This window comes from Cervus canadensis, chromosome 7 (genome assembly GCF_019320065.1).
Source record: "Cervus canadensis isolate Bull #8, Minnesota chromosome 7, ASM1932006v1, whole genome shotgun sequence".
Lineage (NCBI taxonomy): Eukaryota > Metazoa > Chordata > Mammalia > Artiodactyla > Cervidae > Cervus > Cervus canadensis.
This window is the reverse complement of record NC_057392.1, coordinates 28,658,321-28,681,818: the sequence shown is the minus strand read 5'-3', so window position 1 is coordinate 28,681,818 and position 23,498 is coordinate 28,658,321. Positions and strand designations below refer to the sequence as shown.

The 23,498-nt window shown below is 39.2% G+C and overlaps 1 protein-coding gene across 4 annotated transcripts in view; it reads left to right on the top strand.

The window, feature by feature from the left end:
• The window catches only part of COL6A5 (collagen type VI alpha 5 chain), a 156,252-nt gene extending 134,599 nt beyond the window's left edge, over window positions 1-21,653 (top strand). Inside the window, exons 38-41 of one of the 4 annotated variants that reach the window (XM_043474752.1) lie at window positions 2,715-3,404; window positions 4,728-4,824; window positions 5,571-5,812; window positions 20,843-21,653. In XM_043474752.1, coding sequence (XP_043330687.1) covers window positions 2,715-3,404; window positions 4,728-4,824; window positions 5,571-5,812; window positions 20,843-20,862 — 1,049 coding nt within the window. In that variant the 3' untranslated portion in view covers window positions 20,863-21,653. The remainder of the gene's footprint in view (window positions 1-2,714; window positions 3,405-4,727; window positions 4,825-5,570; window positions 5,813-20,842) is intronic. The other 3 variants (XM_043474753.1, XM_043474754.1, XM_043474755.1) reach the window with 3 other exon arrangements.
• The last annotated feature ends 1,845 nt before the right edge of the window (window positions 21,654-23,498 follow it).

Below are 23,498 nucleotides of genomic sequence, written 5' to 3'. Positions count from 1 at the left end.
TGTGGGAGAATGTGAGGGTGGGATATTCAAAAGAACAGCATGTATACTATCTATGGTGAAACAGATCACCAGCCCAGGTGGGATGCATGAGACAAGTGCTCCAGCCTGGTGCACTGGGAAGACCCAGAGGAATCGGGTGGAGAGGGAGGTGGGAGGGGGGATCGGGATGGGGAATACGTGTAAATCTATGGCTGATTCATATCATTGTATGACAAAACCCACTGAATTGTTGTGAAGTAATTAGCCTCCAACTAATAAAAAAAAAAAAAAAAAAAAAAAAAAAAAAAAAAAAAAAAAAAACTTTCCATAAGGAAAACTCGAGGTCAAGATGACCTCACTGATGAATTCAACAAAACATTTAAGGAAGAAATAGTATCAATTCTGCACAAACTCTTACAGAATATTAAAGAGGAAGGAATGCTTCTGAACTCATTCTTTGAAGCTAAAACCACACAAAGACATTACATGAAAAGGAAACTACAGACCAACATTCCTTGTAAACATGGAGGCAAAAATTCTAAACAAAACTTTGGCAAATCAAATCCAACAATATTAGATTAATTGTGGCAATCGTTATACATGTATACTTATATCAAAACATTGTGTACTTTATTATTATTTTTCCATTCAATTTTTAAACATTTTATTGAAATATAGTTGATTCACAATGTTGTGTTGGGTTCAGATGTACAGCAAAGTGATTCAGTTATAATACATATATCCATGTGTGTATATATATGTATATATTCTTTTAAAAATTCTTTTCCAGAGAGATTATTACAAACTATTGAGTATAGTTACATATGCTATACAATAGGCCATTGTTGCTTATCTATATTATACATAGTAGTGTGTATATGTGAATCCCAAACTCTTAATTTATCCTCCCACATTGTCCCTTTGGTAACCATTTTCCTTTTCTGTATCTGTGATCTATTTCTGTTTGCAGATAAATTCGTATGTATCATTTTTCAGATTCCACATATAAGTATCATAGGATGTTTATCTATCTATGTTGGGTTCACTTCATTTAGTGTGATAACCTCTAAATGAAGTAGTATAGACCCATCCATGTAGCTGCAAAGGGCACTATTTCATTCTTTTTTATGGCTAAGTAATATACTACTGTGAATATGTACCACATCTTCTTTATCCATTCACCTGTCAACGGACACTTAGGTTGCTTCCACGTCTTGGCTATTGTAAATCCTGTTGCTATGAATAGTAGGGTGCATGTATCCTTTCAAATTATAGTTTATTTCAGATATATGTTCCAGAGTAGGGTTACTGGATCAAATGGTAACTCTATTTTTAGTTTTTTAAGGAATTTCCATACTGTTCTCCATAATGGCTATACCAATTTACATTCCCACCAACAATTAGGAGCGTTCTTTTTTCTTCACACCCTGTCCATCATTTATTTTGTATAGACTTTTTGATGAACATTGTACATTTTAAACACATACAAATTTTATCTATCAGAAAAAATCCTATAATAGATAAAATAGGTAATGTGGAGTTGGCCCCAGAAAAGCAGAAATCATTGAGCATGTGAAAGTCATCTGATAATATTTGCCCTGTTAATAACATCACTCGTGATATTGTTTCTCTGCATTCTATTTCAATATTAAACTTCTGTGGCATTCATAAAGGTTAATCAACTCATTTGTGAGGTTGTATTGAGGATCAAGCTAAATAATAGACGCAAAGCCTTAATAATGGGCCAAGCACAGTTGGACAGTAATACATTTTTGCCAGTTAGGGATCTACATCTTGCCTGATTAGGTTCACAAACACTTCTCTTTCATAGAAAAAAAAAAGAAAAAAAGAACATTGATCATGTCCTTCCTGTATTTCTGAGCTGGCATTTCCTGTTGTGGCCTTACCAACCAGTCATTGTCCCCATGATTTTGGACATGATTTCATGACCCTTCAGAGCTACTTGAAGTGCTGGCCTCCAACAAGATAAGAAGTTGGCTGTAAAGTGTAAATTGAGGCACTATTTCCTTCATTGAGAAAGTCTTGCTACGATAATAATAATGAAATCAATGAAATAATATGTGTGCTTAGTGATGTAGTGGACCTACTTACATCATGGTGCAAACTTCTTATCTTGTCACAGGCCAGTAAACTGTGGATTGGCACTTTGACCACCAAGGTCTTAGAGTATGTCGTGTCTTACACAGAATTTCGATTCTGAAGTCAGCATTTATACTTGCTCTCATTGCGTCATACTATGGTACATATTTTAAACATGTATATAAAGATGTCATCAATAAATGTGATTTTGACATGTTTATTTTTCTCTCGGGGTCATTATATATAATGAAATCTCATGCAATATGTACTCCAAATTTTGCAACTAAAAAGTAGTTTTAGTTACAACTGAAGTAGTAAAACTAGCTGTATGTTTCTTACCTTGCTGATGTGAGAATAGCAGGAGGATCAGTCAATCTTTTGACAAAGATCAGAGATGGGGTAAGTTTCTTCACATGTTACAATATCTGTTGAATGATAGTGGCTCTCCACATGTTGTGTAGAGATGAACTTAGAGAATGTATCTGAGAACAAGTACTGATATTGACTAGTACCATCTGCCATGGGTATGGGGATGATGTGTGATTAACACCCCATACTAAGTACGGCCATCCTGGGCTAGGAATTCCAAGTTTATCCTCCTACTAAAAACAGTGACTTGAGTTATTCTGTTGCAGGACATGAAAACCTTGGCAGAAAAGAAGAACCAGGTCTTACTTATGAAAGTAGAGATGCCTCTCTTCAAGAATATTACATGGATGTGACTTTTCTCGTAGATGCTTCCAAAAGAATAGGAAGTGATGAGTTTAAGGAAGTGAAAGCTTTTATAAGCTCCGTGCTTGATTATTTTCATCTGGCCCCAGATCCACTGACCTCCACCTTGGGAGACAGAGTAGCAGTCGTGACCTACTCTCCTCCAGGCTATATGCCCAACACAGAAGAATGCCCTGTCTACCTAGAATTTGATTTGGTCACTTATAACAGTATACACCAAATGAAACATCATCTCCAAGACTCCCTTCAGCAGCTCAATGGAGATGTTTTTACAGGTCATGCCCTTCAGTGGACACTTGACAATGTCTTTGCAGTAGCTCCCAAGCTGAGGAAAAACAAAGTTATCTTTGTTATATCTGCTGGTGAGACCAACCCTTTAGACAGGGAAGTCTTAAGAAATGTATCTCTGAGAGCCAAGTGTCAGGGCTACTCCATATTTGTGTTTTCTTTTGGTCCTCGACACAATGACAAGGAATTAGAAGAATTAGCCAGCCACCCACTGGATCATCACTTAGTCCAGCTTGGCCGAACCCACAAGCCAGATTTGAACTATATCATCAAATTTGTCAAGCCATTTGTTCATTCAATCAGACGTAAGTCATTAAAGTTTTCTTTTCTGTTGCTTTTGCAATAGCTATCTCTGTGTACAATCCACCAGTAACATGATTCTCATTTTCATCAATAGTGGTGGAGTCTTAGGTGTGAGCAGGAGGCAGTGAGAAAACCACAGAGAAAACCCCAGGTCCTAGTGACCTTGAGAAACTAATAAGTATCTTTTAAACCCTAACCTGTGAGGGCTCATTATGTGTCAAGTTTTTTTAAGGAGTGGATCATTTAATCCTCAGGATGGCCCTCAAAGGAGAGTAGTAATATCACCACTTTACAAGTGAGAAAACTGAGGTTCAGAGACATTAAATCAGTTGCTCAAATGCTCACAGTTAATAGTTAGCAAATTCTAGACTCAGTCCTATGCATTCTGACCCTAAAGTTGTGCTCTTGTCCATTAATCTGTACTTTAATTATTAAAGCCTTAATGAAAGTATTATGGTGACATCACTTTAATAAGTAATACTCCACTCCCATCACCCTCCACCTACTCCAAGGAATTCTGTTTTACCTTGTCACTGTAAGCCAACTTTGGTTCTGGTTTGAATTATTAAGAGCCATGGGCATGAATCTCTTGTAGAGCCTCTGTCTCAGACAGCTGGCTCGGGCACAGCCAGGCAAGGAGTTTGAGGGTATCTTTGCATAGTAGGCATTTGAGAGAGGCCTCCCAGTCTCTGTCCACACGCCATAATTCCAGGCATGGTTATAGTAGGAAAGCTAAGGGCTGTAGCATCAAGCCAGTCCTGGCCGGTGCCGGGAATTAGGAGTGCAGGAGAGACCACACTGAATGTTTGTATGTAGCTCCTACAAGTTCAGTGGGAAATCACAGGGACACAGATTTTTCTGGCATTCATAAAGCCCATGGCTCACAGAACCCTCAGAAATCTTGGCACTCTTATAGATTTATATTTATATTTAGTGGCAAGCTTGTCATTTGAAAAAAAAAAAAGATGCCTTCTTCTAACCTCAAGATAAGTAAGGAAGATAATTTCAATAGTAAATGCTGTCTTCCAGAAAGTCCTCCTTTCAGAAGGAGAGAAACAGATGATAGACGGGGTTAAGAGTTATCCTTGAATCGTACCACAAGCCTGTAACACAGAGAGCATGAGAATTTTTGACTGAATCACTGCTACATCTCGCTGACTTTGCCAATGAGGTATTGCAAAGTCAGAAGGTGCATACTTTGCTGAGTCTCTTATAAAATTCATTTGCTCTTGGAAATACCCCCAACTACAGGAAAAAATGAACTGACTTTGGGTGATAGAATATGGAAGGGTAAAATTTAGACTAACTGTCCACTCTCTCTCTAGGTGCCATCAACAAATACCCCCCTGCAGACATGAAACCCAAATGTGTTAACATCACCTCTCTCAGTCCAGAGAATAATGGCATAGAAAACACTGTATTGTGAGTTGACAAATTCACAGTTTGGGTAATATTACCACTAGAAAAAGTCCTTAAGAAAATAATTTGAAATAAATGGCACTTTAGTTTTCAGGATGCAAGTTTGGTTGTGGGGTATGTGTGTGTGTGTGCACATGTGTGTGTGCATGTGTGTGTGTTTTAAATGTTCCTGATTTGTGACAACATCACAGATCTGGTGTTATTAGCATATAGAATGTGATGCATATTAGAAAGAACCATATTTCTATTTCTGTAGTTTTTATGGAAGAAAAGGGTTATTAACACCTTATTAGTAACTATATATATCATTCAAATACTGGGTACTGTCAAAACAGAAAATTTGTATATCAAAGGTTAGATATAATAGTTTTAGAGAATAAGAAAAAAGATGAAAAACTCATAAAGCAGCAACAAAAACATACCGTTTTGAAACAGTACCCATATGGAGTTGGTGGAAAGAATTCTTTTTTAAGTTTGATTTTGCAAAGTCCAATCCTAAGTATTCAGTAAAAATTCAGTAGTGAAAATAATATGGTTTGGCGTCCTAAGCCATGGGCACAAATGTTTAATTTCCCTTTGGAATATTAAAAAGTTGCCCCTTCAGTCAAATTTCTTACACAAACTACATTTGGACTATTCCAATAACATGCATAAAATTGATTCCTGTTACATTAGCTGCCTGTAACTACACTGAATCCTGAAAGGGACTTGGTTAACCTATGTTTCATCACTTTTCTCTGTTACCTTAGCCTTCTTCCTGAGGTATATGAAATTGAGATGGAGAGCAGTGAGCTTTCGGGTGAACCCAATTCCCAGCAGCAGCATTTCTTTGAATTAGGGAGTAGTCATAGTAACACTTCTGGTATCACCACTGATTTGACCCAGAGGTTATACATGCTCTTTTTATCTGGGGAACTGATGATGAAAGACAAGAAAGAGGCACATTCAGAAGAAATTACATCTCCAGCAAATGACAGAGAAGATGAAAAAGGTAACCTTGAGTGCTGAAGAGTTGACAAGTCTGAAATACCCTTGTTTGTCTAGATTTTCCCTGGTAGACGATGAGTAATTAGAGCGCATCGGGATGAGCAGAGATGGCATAACAGAGGGGTTTATCATCTAGGCTACATGGGGTCCCCAAAACAAGGGGACAAAGGAGATAAAACTCCAGAAGGGCAAAAAAAGCGGGCCATGGGTGTTGACAAAACCAGAACTAGACAAAAATGCCTCGGGTGAGTCAAGGCATAGAAACATGAGAGGGACGGGAGGGAAGACCACAGGTCCTGGGGGAGCAGGAGAAGCTCTGCATTCTTGGGGAGATGGGAGAGGAGAGGGACTGAACGACAGGCCTCCAGAATGTGAAGGCTGGGGGTCTGCTTTATCCCTTGGTGACCAGCGCTTTCCTGGCTTCAAAGAAGGCTTCTGGCTGAGCCCCAGTGCAGCAGAGACCAGACAGGACAAGGTTGCTATGGTTCTGAGATCTCTATGTGCTTCTTAGGGTGCATGGGGACGTGGCTATGAGCCTACAGCAAAGAGAAAATAGAGAGGGAGAAGAGGCAGCCGTAGCTGGTTTTAGAGCAACTGTTCACAATCTCTGCTGTGTACCAAATCATGGGGAAATTATTTTAAAATAAGTATTCCTGAATATCTACTAAAGGTGAAAATAGGCATATCCTATGAGCCACCAATTTTACTGCAATGTCTATACCCAACAGAAAAATATATATTTACCAAAGGTCAGGTACTAGAATGTTCATAGCAGAATTATTTGTAACAGCCTCAAAGTGGTAACAGAGATGCCCAACAGTGATTTGATTAACATTTGTACAGTTATATAATAAAGCACTGTGTATGTGTACATTACGTATGTAATATACTATATGTGCTGTGCTATGCTTAGTCATTCAGTTGTGTCTGAATCTTTGCGACCCTATGGACTGAAGCCCACCAGGCTCCTCTGTCCATGGGGATTCTCCAGGCAAGAACACTGGAGTGGGTTGCAAGCCCTCCTCCAGGGGATCTTTCCAATCCAGGGATCAAACCAGGTCTCCCACATTGCGGGCAGATTCTTTACGACCTGAGCCACTGGAAAGCCCCAAACACTATATACATATGTATACAAGTGTGTATACTTCATATATATATATATACATATGTACAATGTATATCATGTTATATAGTATATACTATATAATGAATGCATATACTATATATAATCTACATATATGTAAATGTATATGAAGTATACTTGCATTTTACATATATAGTATTATATGTACAATGTATATATACATTATATATAGTATATATGGGATTCCCAGGTGGTGCTAGTTGTAAAGAACCTGCCTGCCAATGCAGGAGACATCAGAGATGAGGGTTCAATCCCTGGACAGGGAAGATCCCTTGGAGAAGAAAATGGCAACCCACCCTGGTATCTTTGCCTGGAAAATCACATGGACAGAGAAGCCTAGCAGGCTACAGTCCATGGGGTCACAAAGAGTCAGACATGACTGAGATGACTTAGCACTACAGTACATGTAGTATATACTATACTATGAGGCTTCCCAGGTGGCGCTAGCGGTAAAGAATCTGCCTGCCAATTCAGGAGGCTCAAGAGTTGCAGGTTCAATTCCTGGGTTGGGAAGATCCCCTGGAGTAGGAAATGGCAATCTACTCCAGTAATCTTGCCTGAAAAATTCCATGGACAGAGGAGCCTGAAAAGCTACAGTCCATGGGGTCACAAAGAGTCAGACATGGCTGAGCATGCTCACACATACTATATCTACACTTTTACCATATCTAATGTATGTATAGTATATATAAAGCATAACATTTACATTGAATATATGTATATAGGTGAACTATGTGAAAGTTTCTCAGTCGTGTCCAACTTTGCGACTCCATGGATTATACAGTCCATAGAATTCGCCAGGCCAGAATACTGGAGTGCATAGCCTTTCCCTTCTCCAGGGTATCTTACCAACCCAGGGATCAAACTCAGGTCTCCTGTATTGCCAGCAGATTCTTTACTAGCTGAGCCACAATATATATAAAATGTACGCATACATTATATAATGTTCAGCTCAGTTCATTTGCTCAGTCATGTCCAACTCTTTGCGACCCCATGGACTACAGAACACCAGGCTTCCCTGTCCATCACCAACTCCTGGAGCTTGTTCAAACTCATGTCCATGGAGACGGTGATGCCATACAACCATCTCATCCTCTGTTGTCCCCTTCTCCTCCCACCTTCAATCTTTCCCAGCATCACGGTATTTTCCAATGAGTCAGTTCTTCACATCAGCTGGCCAAATTATTGGAGTTTCAGCTTCAGCATCAGTCCTTCCAATGAATATTCAGGACTGATTTCCTTTCGGATGGACTGGTTGGATCTCCTTGCAGTCCAAGGGACTCTCAGGAGTCTTCTTCAACATCACAGTTCAAAAGCATCAATTTTTTGGTGCTCAGTCTTCTTTAAGGTCCAACTCTAACATCCATACATGACCACTGGGAAAACCATAGCTTTGATTAGACGGACCTTTGTTGGCAAAGTAATATCTCTGCTTTTTAATATGCTGTCTAGTTTGGTCATAGCTTTTCTTCCAAAGTGCAAGCATCTTTTAATTCCATGGCTGCAGTCACCATCTGCAGTGAGTTTTGAGCCCTCCAAAATAAAGTCTGTCACTGTTTCCACTGTTTCCCCATCTATTTGCCATGAAGTGATGGAACAGGATGCCATGATCTTAGTTTTCTGAATGCTGAACTTTAAGCCAGCTTTTTCACTCTCCTCTTTCACTTTCATCAAGAGGCTCTTTTGTTCTTCTTCACTTTCTGCTATAAGGGTGGTGTCATCTGCATATCTGAGGTTATTGATATTACTCCTGGCAATCTTGATTCTAGCCTGTGCTTCATCCAGTCCAGCATTTCACATGATGTACTCTGCATATAAGTTACATAAGCATGGTGACAGTGTACAGCCATGATGTACTCCTTTCCCAGTTTGGGACCAGGTCATTGTTCCATGTCTGTTTCTAACTGTTGCTCCCTGACCTGCATACAGATTTCTCATGAGGCAAGTAAGGTGGTCTGGTATTCCCATCTATTTAAGAATTGTCTACATTTTGTTGTGATCCACACAGTTAGTCAATAAAGCAGAAGTAGATGTTTTTCTGGAACTCTCTTGTTTTTTCGATGATCCAACAAATGTTGGCAATTTGATCTCTGCTTCCTATGCCTTTTCTAAATTCAGCTTGAACATCTGAAAATTCATTTCACGTGCTGTTGAAACCTGATTTGGAGAGTTTTGAGCATTACTTTACTAGCATGTGAAATGAGTGCAATTGTGCGGTAGTTTGAGCATTCTTTGGCATTGCCTTTCTTTGGGACTAGAATGAAAACTGAACTTTTCCAGTCCTGTGGCCACTGGTGAGTTTTCCAAATTTGCTGGCATATTGAGTGAAGCACTTTCACAGCATCATCTTTTAGGATTTGAAATAGCTCAACTGGAATTTCATTACCTCCACTAGTTTTGTTCATAGTGATGCTTCTTAAGGCCCACTTGACTTCACATTTCAGGATGTCTGGCTCTAGGTGAGTGATTGCACCATTGTGGTTATCTGGGTCATGAAGATCTTTTTTTGTACAGTTCTTCTGTGTATTCTTGCCATGTCTTTTTAATATCTTCTGCTTCTTTTAGGTCGATACCATTTCTATACTTTACTGTGCCTGTTTTTCATGAAATGTTCCATTGGTAGCTCTAATTTTCTTGAAGAGATCTCTAGTCTTTCCCATTCTATTGTTTTTCTCTATTTCTTTTCATTGATCACTAAGGAAGGCTTTCTTATCTCTCCTTGCTATTCTTTGGAAATCTGCATTCAAGTTGGTATATCTTTCCTTTTCTCCTATGCCTTTCACTTCTTTTCTTTTCATAGCTTTTGGTAAGGCCTCCTCAGACAACCATTTTGCCTTTTTGCATTTGTTTTTCTTGGGGATGGTCTTGATCACTGACTCCTGTATAATGTCACAAACCTCTGTCTATTTTAGTTCTTCATGCACTCTATCTATCAGATCTAATCCCTTGAATCTATTTTTTACTTGCACTGTATAATCGTAAGAGATTTAAGTCATACTTGAATGGTCTAGTGGTTTTCCCTACTTTCTTCAATTTAAGTCTGAATTTTGCAATAAGGAGTTCATGATCTAAGCCACAGCCAGCTCCCGGTCTTTTTTTTCCTGACTGTATAGAGCTATAGTAATATATATATATATATACAAATTGTGTGTATATATATAGTAAATAGTAAATACATATGTTTTATATATAGATTATTTTACCATATATAATGCATACATACATTCTATGTATTAATATATACTATATATAGTTTATATACTATAGAGAAAAAAGAAAATAGGAAACTCATGCCCCTTCACAATAAAGTATGTACTATATATATATGCATACATTGTACATATAGTAGAATACTGTATATATATATGCATGTGTACTTTATATACATATACATATGTTATCTTCATATATACTATATATGTTAGATATGAGTTTAATTGTAGATAATATGTGGAATATAATAAAATGAGCAAAATTATGGAAAACAAGGTGAGGATAGAGAAAAGTATAGACAGGAGAGAGAAGATAAGATGTAAGAAAAGGAAAACTAAATATAAACATGATGAAATATCTGATCTGGTCGAGAAAGACTCAACCTACTTTGGTCTCAGGATGCAGTGAACCCTTACCATCTCTCTTTCCCACTAATTGCAGCTTAAAACTCTGGACAAAACACTAAAGGTAACTCCTTAAGAACTCTGAGCAGTAAGCAGAAGCAGACATTGTGAAGGGGAATGAGTTTCCCATTTTCTATCCTCTTTTCTCTTTTGGCCATGTGCAGAGCTGGGTCTGCATGATGGCCACGAGCAGGTGGCTAAAACTTGATAGAAGCCTCGTATTTCTGGCCAGGAAAACTAGGAAATTCTGTGTGTCCAAGATTATGGAAGAAAAACCCGTTTTTTTCTTCCTTTCTCTTGTGGTTTTGTTCTAAAGGTGGACTATAGTTTAGAGCTGAATATAAGGCTAGACAGCTGAAATTAATGAGAAGTCTTATCTTTTGGAGCATGGTAACTGAGAAGACAGGACCTGTTGGTCAGCATGTGGGGGTAGCCTCAGAAAAGAGAGCCGGATGAAGGGGTTCTCTAATTTTAATCATGGGAACTCCGTAAGTCCCAGAATCTCCCCTAAGCTGTACGTGGATTGGAAAGAACCAAAACAGGATAGCAAAGGTTTTGAACACTAAACTGTGATTGAAACCACTGCCCATAGAAAGTGAGACACTGACATTCTAAACCTAGTATATTGATTGTCTTGCCTACTTAAAAAATTAAAATTCTACAGAGAATTATGGTAGACTCAGAATCTATAAAATATAATATCCAAAGAAGTTATAGTGTAAATATAGGAATATTGCATGCATGCTAAGTCACTTCAATTGTGTCTGACTCTGTGTGACCCTTATGGACTCTAGCCTGCCAAGCTCCTCTGTCCATGGGATTCTCTAGGCAAGAATACTAGAGTAGGTTGCCATGCCCTCCTCCAGGGGATCTTCCTGACCCAGGGATCAAACCTGTATCTCTTACTGTCTCCTGCATTGGCAGGTGGCTTCATTGACACTAGAGCCACCTAGGAAGCCCATAACGGAAATTCAGTCAGCCGTAAAAAAAGAATGAAATGATGCCATTTGTATCAACATGGATGAACCTAGAGAGTATTATACTAAGTGAAGTAATCCAAACAGAGAAAGACAAATACCCTATGATGTCACTTATATGTGGGAAAAAATACAAATGAACCTACTTATAAAACAGAAATAGATCTATAGACATAGAAAACAAACTTAAGGTTATCAAAAGGAGAGGGGGGAGGAATAAGTTAGGAGTTTGAGGTTAACATACACACACTACTGTATATAAAATAGATCACCAAGGACCTACTATCTCGCACCAGGAACTATACCTAATGTTTATACACGCATGTGTGCGCTTCTCCTTCAGTTGTGTCTGACGCTTTGTGACTCTATAGACTGTAGCCTGCTAGCTACCTCTGTTCATGGGCTTCTCCAGGCAAGAGTACTGGAGTGGGATGCCATACTGTTCTCGAGGGTATCTTTCCAACCCAGGGATCGAACCCATGTCTCTTAGGTCTCCTGCACTGATACGCAGGTTCTTTATCACTAGCACCACCTGGGAAGCATACTCAATAGTTTATAATAACCTGTAAGGTTATTATAGAATCTGAAAAAGAAAATACACACACATATATGTATATATGTTTGTATGTATAACTGAATCATTGTGCTGTAACCTAAAATTAACACAGCATTATAAATCAACTATGATTTAATAAATGTATTTTAAAAACACCAAGATGCTTCAAACCTAAAAAAAAACCAACTTTTTGTATACAATACAAAATTATTTAACAAAACAGAGAACAAGTAGCCGTGAACAGTATTCAAATGAAAAGACAACAGATGCCAACTTTCAAATTGACTCAGATATTGCAATTATCAGACAAAGGCGTTAAAGCAGCTATTATAACTGTGCTCCATGAGATGTGAGTGCTAAGTCACTTTAGTCATGTCTGATTCTTGGCAACCCTAAGGACTGTAAGCCATTAGGCGTCTCTGTTCATGGGGATTCTCCAGGCAAGAATACTGGAGTGGGCTGCCTTTTTTGCAATCTCTATTTCTCTGCTGAGAATATCTGGCGTTCTGTTCAAATTGTTTATGTGCTCTATGAGATAAACATAAGAAATCTGAACAGGATAGATAAACAGAGATTACAAAAATAGGACCAAAAAGAAGTTTTAAAAGAAAAAGTTACAATCTCTGAAATTTTAAAATTCTCTGGATGAGCTCAGTAGTAGAGTGAGGACAGGGGAAAGAGTCAGTGAATTTCAGGGTAGATTCATTACATGATCTGAAGAGAGAAAGGAGATTTTTAAAAAACGAACAAAGGTGGACAGCATAGCCAGAATAGAAGGACATGCACTCATTATCTCCTGCCAGAGCACCACAATCACAACTAGTTGTTGAACAACCATCAACAGAAAGACATTGGGCCCACCAAAAAAAGACATCCCACATCCAAGGACAAAGCAGAAACCACAGCAAGATGGTAGGAGGGGCGCAATCATGATAAAATCAAATCCTATACCCACTGGATTGGCGACCTACAAACTGGAGAACAATAATACCAAGGAAGTTCTTGCACTGCTGTGAAGGTCCTAGGTCCCACATCAGTCTTCCCAGCCTGGGGATCTGACAGAGGGACTGGGAATCCCCAGGGAATCTGACTTTGAAGTCCAGGGTGAGTTGATTACAGGACCTCTACAGGACTGGGAGAAACAGAGACTCCACTCTTGAAGGACACAAAAAATAAAAACCTATGTATGCACCAGGACTCAAGGGAAAGGAGCAGTGACCCCACAGGCGTGCTTGAGGCTCTCCTGCAGGGGCGTGGGTTGGTAGTTTAGCCTGCCGCAGGCACGGGTCACTGGCAGCAACAGTCCTGGGAGATGCATCTTGGCCTAAGTCCTCTTGAAGGTCACCAGTAGCCCTACTGTAGAGCCCGTAGACTCCAGGTCTTGGTCTGGCCTATAGACTCAGGCCAAATAAGTAACAGGGAGGGAGCGCAGCCCCACCCGTCAGCAGACAATTGGATTAAAGTTTTACTGAGCACTGACGCTGCCCAGAGAGCAAGACACAGTTTTCCCCACAGCCAGCCCCTCCTATCAGGAAGCTTGCAGAGCTTCTTATCCTCATCCACCAGAGGGCAGACAGCAGAAACAAGAATTCCAGTCCCAGCAGCCTCCAGAACTAATACCACAATCACAATCACAGAAAGCTTACCAAGATAAAGAAATAGGATTATGTCCCAGATGAAGGAACAAGGTAAATCCCCAGAAAAACAACTAAATGAAGTGGAGGTACGCAACCTCCCAGAAAAAGAAGTCAGAATAATGATAGTGAAGATGACCCAGGATCTCAGAAAAAGGATGGAGAAGATGCAAGAAATGTTTACTAAAGACCTAGAAGAACCAAAGCACAAACAAACAGAGATGAACAACACACTAGAAGGGATCGATAGCAGAATAACTGAGGCAGAAGAACAGAAAAGTGATCTGGAAGACAGAATGGTGGAAATTCATGGTGAAAAAGAGAATATAAAGTAAGAGTGAAAAGAAATGAAGACAGCCTAAGAGACCTCTGGGACAACATTAAACGCTCCAACATTCACATTATAGGGGTCCCAGAAGGTGAAGAGAAAGAGAAAGGGACCAAAGAAGATATTAAAAAATGAACAGAGTCTGGAAACTTGAACAATATAAAAGAGTCTGACTTTTGTTTCATTGGTATTCTAGAAGGAAAGTAGAAAGGGATCCATTCAGGGGGGAAAAAAAATTGAGAAAATAATGGCCAAAACTTCCCAAATTGGTAAAAGAGACAATGTTACAGATTTTAAGAGTTCAAAGAAAACCCCACTCAGACATATCAAAATCAAACTGCTGAAAACAAAGGAGAAATAAACAATCTTGAAGCAGGAGCTTCCCTGGTGGCTCAGAGGGTAAAGCGCCTATCTGCAACGTGGGAGACCCGGGTTTGATCCCTGGGTTGGGAAGATCCCCTGGAGAAGGAAACAGCAACCCATTCCAGTATTCTTGCCTGGAAAATCCCATGGACAGAGGAGCCTGGTGGGCTACATACAGTCCACGGGGTCACAAAGAGTCAGACACAAGTCAGTGACTCCACTTTCACAAAAGAAAGGAATAATTATTGCAATGACTGTAGATTTTTCATCAGAAGCCATGGAGGCCAGGTAGTGGTGGAACACCATTTTTTCTTTAAAGTGCTTGAAGGAAGGGACTGTGAACACAGAACTTTGTACTCAACAAAGATAGCTGCCCAGAGTGAAGACAAATTAAAGACGTTTCCAGATAAAGGAAAACTAAGAGAATTTGTTGCCAGCATATCTATTCTAAAAGGACAACTGTAATAGGAAGAAACCTGAGTGAGCTCAAGTGACTGGGGAGTGGATGGAGGGGAGGACAAAGCGGTCAGGTGAGACAGAAGAAGGGACAGGAGTGAGGAATCAAGGAGGGGCGGGAAGGGAGGCTGGTTGAAGAAGGGGAAGTGTCAGGTACCGACGCAGCTCACCCCTGCACAGAGCTCTCCATTTATAAGGCAGTCTCAGTAACATGATCTCATGTGGATCCCCTCCAAAAGTAGGAGACAGGGATTAATAACCTTCCTACGCAGATGGAGAAACTGAAGCTCAGAGAGGTTACGTGGGCTTGACCTTGACCGGGCACCTCCTGTTTCGGCATGCTCTCGCAACCTTGGAAGGAGGAATCTGGTAAATCAGGACAGAGAGGATGGGTGTAAGAGCAGACGTCTTCATCAACTCAGGCTGCCGTGCCGTGTGCCATAGACTGGATGGTTTGAACAGCCGTAATCTATTTTCTCCCAGCTCTGGAGGCTGGGAAGTCCGAGACGAGGGGACCAGCCAATCTGCTTCCCGTGAGAGCTCTTTCCTGGTGTGCAGACGGCCACCATCTCCCCGGGAGCTGACACAGTGGACAGTCCTAGCGTCTCTTCCTCTTGTAATTGCACCACATCTATCACATTAGGCCCACAGCCTGATGACTTCATTTAACATGAATTACCTCCTTCAAGTGGCAACCCACTCCAGTACTCTTGCCTGGAAAATCCAATGGACAGAGGAGCCTGGTAGGCTACAGTCCATGGGGTCGCAAAGAGTCGGACACGACTGAGCAACTTCACTTTCACTTTCACCCTGCATCCAATACGGTTACATGGGGGTTAGGCCTTCAACATATGAATCTGGGGAGACGTAGCAGGGAATATGGGCTTCCCCAGTGGCTCAGGAGTAAAGAACTCACCTTCCGGTGTCGGAGACCCAGGTTCAATCCCTGGGTTGGGAAGACCCTCTGGAGAAGGGAATGCTAACCCACTCCAGTATTCTTGCCTGGAAAATCCCATGGACAGACTAGCCTGGCGGACTACAGTCCATGGGGTCATAAAGAGTCAGACATGACTGAGCGATTAAACACGACAGTAGGGAATATAATTAACAATGTAAGCACAGGAATTACAGGCAGAGTCTTTATCATCTGAGGCACCAGGGAAGCCCTCCACTTCTGCATGTGTGATGTATAATAAAATAGAAAAATGGAGAAAACTTCTGAAGGGGAGAAATTATGCAAAATGACAATAAATGAGAAAGTTACCGATAATGCTTGCTTGATTGCAATCCTGATTCTACTAACCTTGGCATTTTCAGCCATACCTTGAAATACCAGAGAATGTGATTTAATTGATGTGAGTGTGGGCTTGGCAATTGAACAGTCAGCAAATATCAAGCCGATTATAATGCATAGACGCATTTGGGAAACACAAATTTAGAGGGTTCTTTCCCACATTTGGGCTGTCCCAGTGGTTCACTGGTAAAGAATCCGCCTTGCAATGCAGCAGCTGCAGGAAATGGTGGTTTGATCCCTGGGTGGGGAAGATCCCCTGGAGAAGGGCATGGCACCCACTCCAGTATTCTTGCCTAGAGCTACAGTCCATGGGGTCGCAAAGAGTCGGACAGGACTGAGCGACTATCACTATCACTATAGAAGTGGATGATGTCTTTAATCATTTCTCTCGGAGAAGTCTAGCTGACTGATTGATTTGGTGACTTGGTCAGCCCCGCTCCTTGAAGTCCGACTGAGTCTCTTCAGAAAATCTCACTTTGGCTTTCTTCTTAGGCTTGTGAGAAATTAGAATTTGAAAATCAGAAAAGCTTTAGAAATCTCTGAGTTGTACTATATCTTTTTATAGATAAGGAAATAGAAGATGCAGACATCTGAAGCGTCTTCCCAAAGAACATCCACAGCACCTATTGCTTTGTCACAGTGATTAACACTCTGTAATTATGTTTCTAAAACAAAAGTACACCTTCAAGCTTGAAAAGGGGATCATTAAACCTACCTCTGGGTTGCTGAAAGGTTGGAAATGATACCTTTGAAGCTCAGACTACTTACTGTGCCTGGTACATAATCAACTAGCCTTGTCCTGTGAATTACCTGCCTGGTAATATGTTGGACAATTAAAAATAAAAATCCATTGTGAAGAGCAGTCAGCATTTACACTGCTTTGCTCACTTGTGTTTTCCCAAAGAGAGGGGGCTTTTCTTTTTACCTGCCCATTTTTTCTGATGTTTTCACTTTATCCACCTACTTAATGTACATGCTTTCTATTTGCTCATCATAATGTACATTTGCAAGGTTTTGATGTACGTTTTGAAAAGTGTAACTATTCATTTTTCCATTATGCCAACCCAGGGACTCTTTCTTAGCCTTTATTTTTCCATCATTAAGTGCAGCGTCTCTCAAAGTGTGGTCCCTGGACCAAGAATGTCAGCATCACCTAGGAATTCATCAGAAATGCAGATTCTTGGATTCTACCAAAGACCTACTAAGTCAGAAGCTTGGGTCAGGGCCTTCTAGAAGACTTTGATGCAGGCTAGAGTTTGCCAACCGCTGACCTAATGTATAGTCCTTGAGCCTAAATTAGTCTTCTTAATGGGGGTCCTGTCACTAGATATTACAAGTATTTGGGAGAAATCATGTTTCTGTAAAATACTAATAAGTAGGTTTCTGGTTTTTTATTTTACATAATTTCTCATTGACTTTAATGAGCTCATTTTCTTTGCAATTCTGAGAGAAGGGCTAATAGTCACACCCCTTTGACCACAGAATTTTCTATCAGGGAGCATCTCAGTGGGCTCATGTTTTTTATTTTTTTTCCATTTATTTTTCAATGGGCTCATGTTTTATAGAAACCACTTTGGGAAACAGTAGTTGAAAGAATGAATCCAGAGGTCAGACACGAATTTGAATCTTATTTCTGCCATTACTGGTCATTTGATCCTGGGCACATCATTTTGCCTCTCTGAGCTTCTGTTCTCTACCTGGGGTAAAAGTAGCCTACATCATAGGTTAATGTGTGCAGTAAATGAACGTACAGTGCTTCAAACAGCAGTTTGCAAAGAGTAAAAGTTTAATAAACGTTAGGTATTATGTAAGATGATGATGATGGCAGTCATAGTAGAAAGAAGGCTAAACTGAGAATAAGGAGATCCAGATGCTCGTTTTGTGTCTGTCGGTAACTAGGTTTGAGACCATGAAAAGTCACCTGATTGCCCTGGTCCTCAAATTTCTTTTTTATATTAAGGAGGCACTTGGGCAAGGCTACTGCTTTTTATACTTCGGGACACTGGGGGACATACAAGGACTTTCAAATGCATGGATTTCTAAGAAATAGTACTAAAGGACTCTATCTCCCTGAGACTGGTTACGTATGAAGAATCATGGAGACCTCCTTTCCTGTATCCCCTTTTACAAGTGCTCCCATGTCACCCACACAAAGAATGGCATATTTCTCAGGCATTCTAAGCCTTTGGATGACAGTTTGCCCAGGTGTAAAGTCTTCTGGGGGAAGCACAGGCTGGGGGACGTGTTGTCAAACAAAGTGCCCTTTAAATGCTGGATCTGTAGGCCTTCTTTACATCAGGTAAGAATTCAGATCTTTCCCATCCTGCACGTGTTTCTGTTACGGAGGACATGTGTTGCTAGAGCTCGGGTATTGGAACTCATGTTTGGATATTCTGAATCCAGATAGGTGACAGAGTGAGCATGATCGGAGTTATGGTAAATCTCATTTAGTAATCCGGCCTGTTCCATTTCCCTTGTCAAAGGATACAGCTTTCCGGAGTGAAAATTCTGAGAACAAAGCAGAGAGCATTACAAGAGAAATGTCGAAGGGGAGCAAGCATGGTTTCACCAAACCAAAAAAATCATAGCAAGAGCCTTACTCATTCAAGTTTTTCAGAATGAAATCTCAGGATGTCATAACAGAGGTCCTTAGCAATGTGCTTATTTCAAATGGAAGAAGAAATCAGACTCTTTTTAAGGTGGAAATTGTTTTACAGTAAGGACTAGTGGGTTGGTTTTACAGTAAAGCCTGGTTCTGCCAATTAGACTACGTGGGGGATATGTCCTTAAAAGTGAATGAGCTAAGTTGCAGCTTCAAAATTCTGAGGAAAAACTATGTGAAACAGAAAAATGATGTAAATCATAAGAAATATTATTTTATCAAAGAAAGTACGTACCAATGTGCTTATTTATTATGTAACTGGATGTTTGTACCTCTTAATCCCCTGAATCCTTTCTAGCTTCCACCCATTTGTTCTCTGTATCTATGAGTCTATTTTTATTTTGTTTTGTTTGCTTATTTTGAATTTTAGATTCCACATATAAGTGAGATCATGTGGTATTCATCTTTCTCTGTCTGACTCATTTTACTTAGCATAGAACTCTCTAGATCTATCCATGTTGTCACAAATGGCAAGATTTCATTTTTATGGCTGAGTAGTATTTCATTATATAGACATATGCATTATATATATATTTCATTATATATTTATATATACACAATACACATTTATATATGTGTGTATACATATAAATATTCTTTGTATAATTTTGCATATTAATCCCTTATTGGACATACTCTTTGCAAATATCTTCTCCCATTCAGTAGGGTGCCTTTTTGTTTTATTGATACTTTCCTTAACTGCAAAAGTTTTTTTAGTTTTACAAACTTTCATTTGTTTATTTTTGCTTTTGTTTCTCTTGCTAAAGAGTCAGCCCTTCATGAAAGCATGCTGCCTGTGTTTTCTTCTAGGAGTTGCATGATTTTAGATCTTAGAGTTAAGTTTTTAATCCATTTGAGTTTATTTTTATGGTGTGAGAAAGCAGTCCAGTTTGATTCTTTTTATGTAGCTGTACAGTTTTCCCAACATAATGTATTGAAGAGGCTGCCTTTTCTCCATTGTGTGTACTTGACGCCTTCATTGTAGTTCAACCGACCATATAAGCACAGGTTTATCACTGGGCTCTCAATTCTGTTCCATTGATCTATATGTCTATTTTCCACTAGTACCGTACTATTCTGATGACTGTATTTTTCATAGTCTGGTTTGGAATCAGGGAGCATAATACCTATGGCTTTGTTTTATTTTTCTCAAGACTGATTTGGCTATTTATGCAGGGTCTTTTGGGTTTCCATACAAATTTTAGAGTTAATTTGTTCTAGTTCTATGAAAAGTGCCACTGATATTTTGATATAGATTGAATTGAATCTGTAGATTGCCTTATGTAATATAATCATTTTAACAATATTAATTCCTCCGATCTATAAGCACAATAAATCTTTCAACCTATTTGTATCATCTTCATTTCTTTCATCAATGTCTTACGGGTTTCCAAGCTATTCCTGTGAATTGTGCTTCAGAGTTGTCTTGACTAGAGGCTTTCTTACTCCTTCATAGACTGTTGATTGGTCAAGGGTTGCCTTGAACTCCCAAGTACTCTGGCTGTATGAGGTTAAAGCCACTCTGGTAGCTGAACACAAGCTCTCCAAAGACTAGTATGTGCTGATGCTGGAGCCAAAGCTCACACGGAGGTGATCAGGGAAGAGTGGGGAAGAGGGGTAGGAGGAGAAATTAATGCCAAAAAATTAGAACTTAATGCTAAAAAAAGATTAGAGGGATTCTGGGCAGAATCCGTCTATCTCTGCACTTTTCTTTTACCAGTCAGTAAATATGCTAAGCATCAAATTTCAGATCATCAGTGTACCGATATTTTCCCAGGAAGAAGTATATCTATACTTCCATGTACACATTGTTCTTTTATATCTGTGATCACACCACTCTTTTATTATGACTATTGAAAATGGCAAAACTAAAAGAAAAAAAAAGAAAATGGCAAAACTATGTCTCTTTTTTTTCTTATGTGGCATAAAAGGAATAGGCTCTAAAGGGAATATTTTAAATAAATTCAATGACATTAAGAGCAACATATATTTTTGTTTTGCAGATGGTGAGGACACAAGATGATCATAGCAGAAAAGAACTTAGCTCCACAGGCATGAGAAATTCCATATGGTTCTAACTGGGAAGTATAAATCATCTATTAGAAGTGGAGTCATAAGTGGCAGGAATTTTCATGACTGATAACATACTAAATTTGTTCTATTCCAAATCTGAGGGAAAGACTTCTCTGAGTGAAGACATCAATGAACAGACTCAAGACACTAGGAATGATTTCATTTCTCCTGAGAATCTTGGGACAACTGACCTTGAAGAGTTAACTTAATCCTTTCTTTGACAACCCTGTGTGATGCATCTGTTGTAATGATGCACCTGCCTACAGGATATTTTTGTCATAATTTTTTATCACATCTATATCTCAAATTGGACAGGAGTAAAAAGGATTTAGGATTAGAATTTCCTAAGAATGTTTTCTATTTTTGAGAAATAAAAATCCATGCCCATGTCTTCATTTCTGGTATGTCCCTAGAGCTGCATTTAACACTGACTGACCTGTAAAACCCCATCTGTCCAGCTGCTATCATCATAGACAATGTTTGCCCTTTCCAGGACATTTACAAAACAATGGAATTTGTAAGAAAGAAAAAAGTGAGATGAGGCTAATTTTATAAACTGCTATTTTGTGCTGTGATCCTCTGTTTTATCTTTTAGCATGCTTTACTCTGTGTGTACTTGATTTTTGCTGCAAACAAAACAAAACATGGAAAATCACGCACACTCTATGTGACAGAACTGTTCTTGGAAATTACAATGTTAGCAAGAGACAAGTTCTAAAATAAAGGCAAGTTTGACGTGGACACTTGTTCTGTTCATTTTTACTTCACTGTAGTCCAACGCAGACCCATTAGACCACCAGTACAGGATAATTACCAAGTCAGTGAGTATATTTTGCATATTTTTAAAGTGACTATGTTAAGGGGGTAATACTAAAGGCATTTTTATACTTTTTTTTTTCATTTTTATACTTTTTATCTATAATTCTCCTTAACAATACTCTTGTGTTCAAATAATTTTTAAATAATCCAATCAACTAATTCTAGGTTGTTGAAAATTTTTACAGTAGTCTTTAGTTCTATAGCAAACTCTACTCATTTAATAAAGTTTTATTTTCCCCTAAGAGTACATCAGATCCCTAAATCTAAAAGTGACATGGGTTATCAAGAATATGAGGCCTGGAGGGAAGGGGTGGGGAAGGAGGTGGGAGGGAAGTTCAGGATGAGGGGGACACGTGTATACCTATGAGTGATTCATTCTGATGTATGGCAAAAATCATCACAATAATGTAAAATAATTGTCCTCCAATTAAAATTAATAAATTAATTTAAATTTAAAAAAATGTGAGGCCAACTATGGTGAACAGTATGGAGGTTCCCTAAAAAACTGAAAATAGGGCTATCATATAATCCTACAATTCCACTCTGAGACATTTATCTGGAGAAAACCATAATTTGAGAGGATACATGACCCCAGGGTCCATTACAGCACTATTTACAATAGCCAGGACATGGAAGCAACCTAAATGGTCATCAACAGATAAATGGATAAAGGAGCTGTGGTACATATATAAAATGGAATACTACTCCCCTGCATGTAGAATCTTAAAAAAAAAACAATACACGTGAACTTATATACAAAACAGAAACAGACCCATAGACATGGAAAACAAAGGTGTGGTTACCAAAGGGGAAAGGGAGTGGAAGGGATAAGTCAGGAATTTTGGATTAACAGACACATCATTGTATACAAAACAGATAACCAACAAAGACCTACTATATAGCACAGGGAACTATACTCAAGATTTTATAATAAGGTATAAAGGAAAAGAATATGAAAAAGAATATATATATATGTATATGGACTTCCCTGGTGGCTCAGACGGTAAAGCATCTGCCTACAACGTGGGAGACCCGGCTTCAATCCCTGAGTCGGGAAGATCTCCTGGAGAAGGAAATGGCAACCCACTCCAGTATTCTTGCCTGGAAAATCCCATGGACAGAGGAGCTGGTAGGCTACATACAGTCCATGGGGTCACAAAGAGTCAGACGCGACTGAGCAATTTCACTTCACATATATATATGTACACAGACACGCATACATATATAAACATGTATGTGAAACTGAATCACTTTGTTCTACAACTGAAACTAATACAACATTCTAAGTCAACTACACTTCAATTTTTTAAAAATGTGAAGCCAGAGAAACTCACACGATGCTGAGGAGAGAATGAAAGGTCTTGTCTGAACAGCATCCTCAGCCACGTCTGGCTAGATTTATGATGCTCGTGTCCTACAACCCAGCAACCTTACATTAGATCTACATGCCTGTAGAAAGTCTTACACAGGGTACTCAAGGAACCAAATACAAGCACATTCACTGCAGCACAGTGTGTTTTAGTGAAGACGTGAACCAACCAAAATGTCCTAAATGTGGGATATGCATAGAATGGAATACAATACAGCCATTAAATTGATAAGCTAGAGCTGCATTTATGGACAAATCTTGAAAAGAGTTGCAGAAGGATACATTATGACATCATTCACACAACATTCTAAAACCTGAGAAGCAATATCATGCATTGTTTATGAGTACCCACAAATGGAGATAGAGCATATGTGGGGATGATAAACACCAAATTCAAG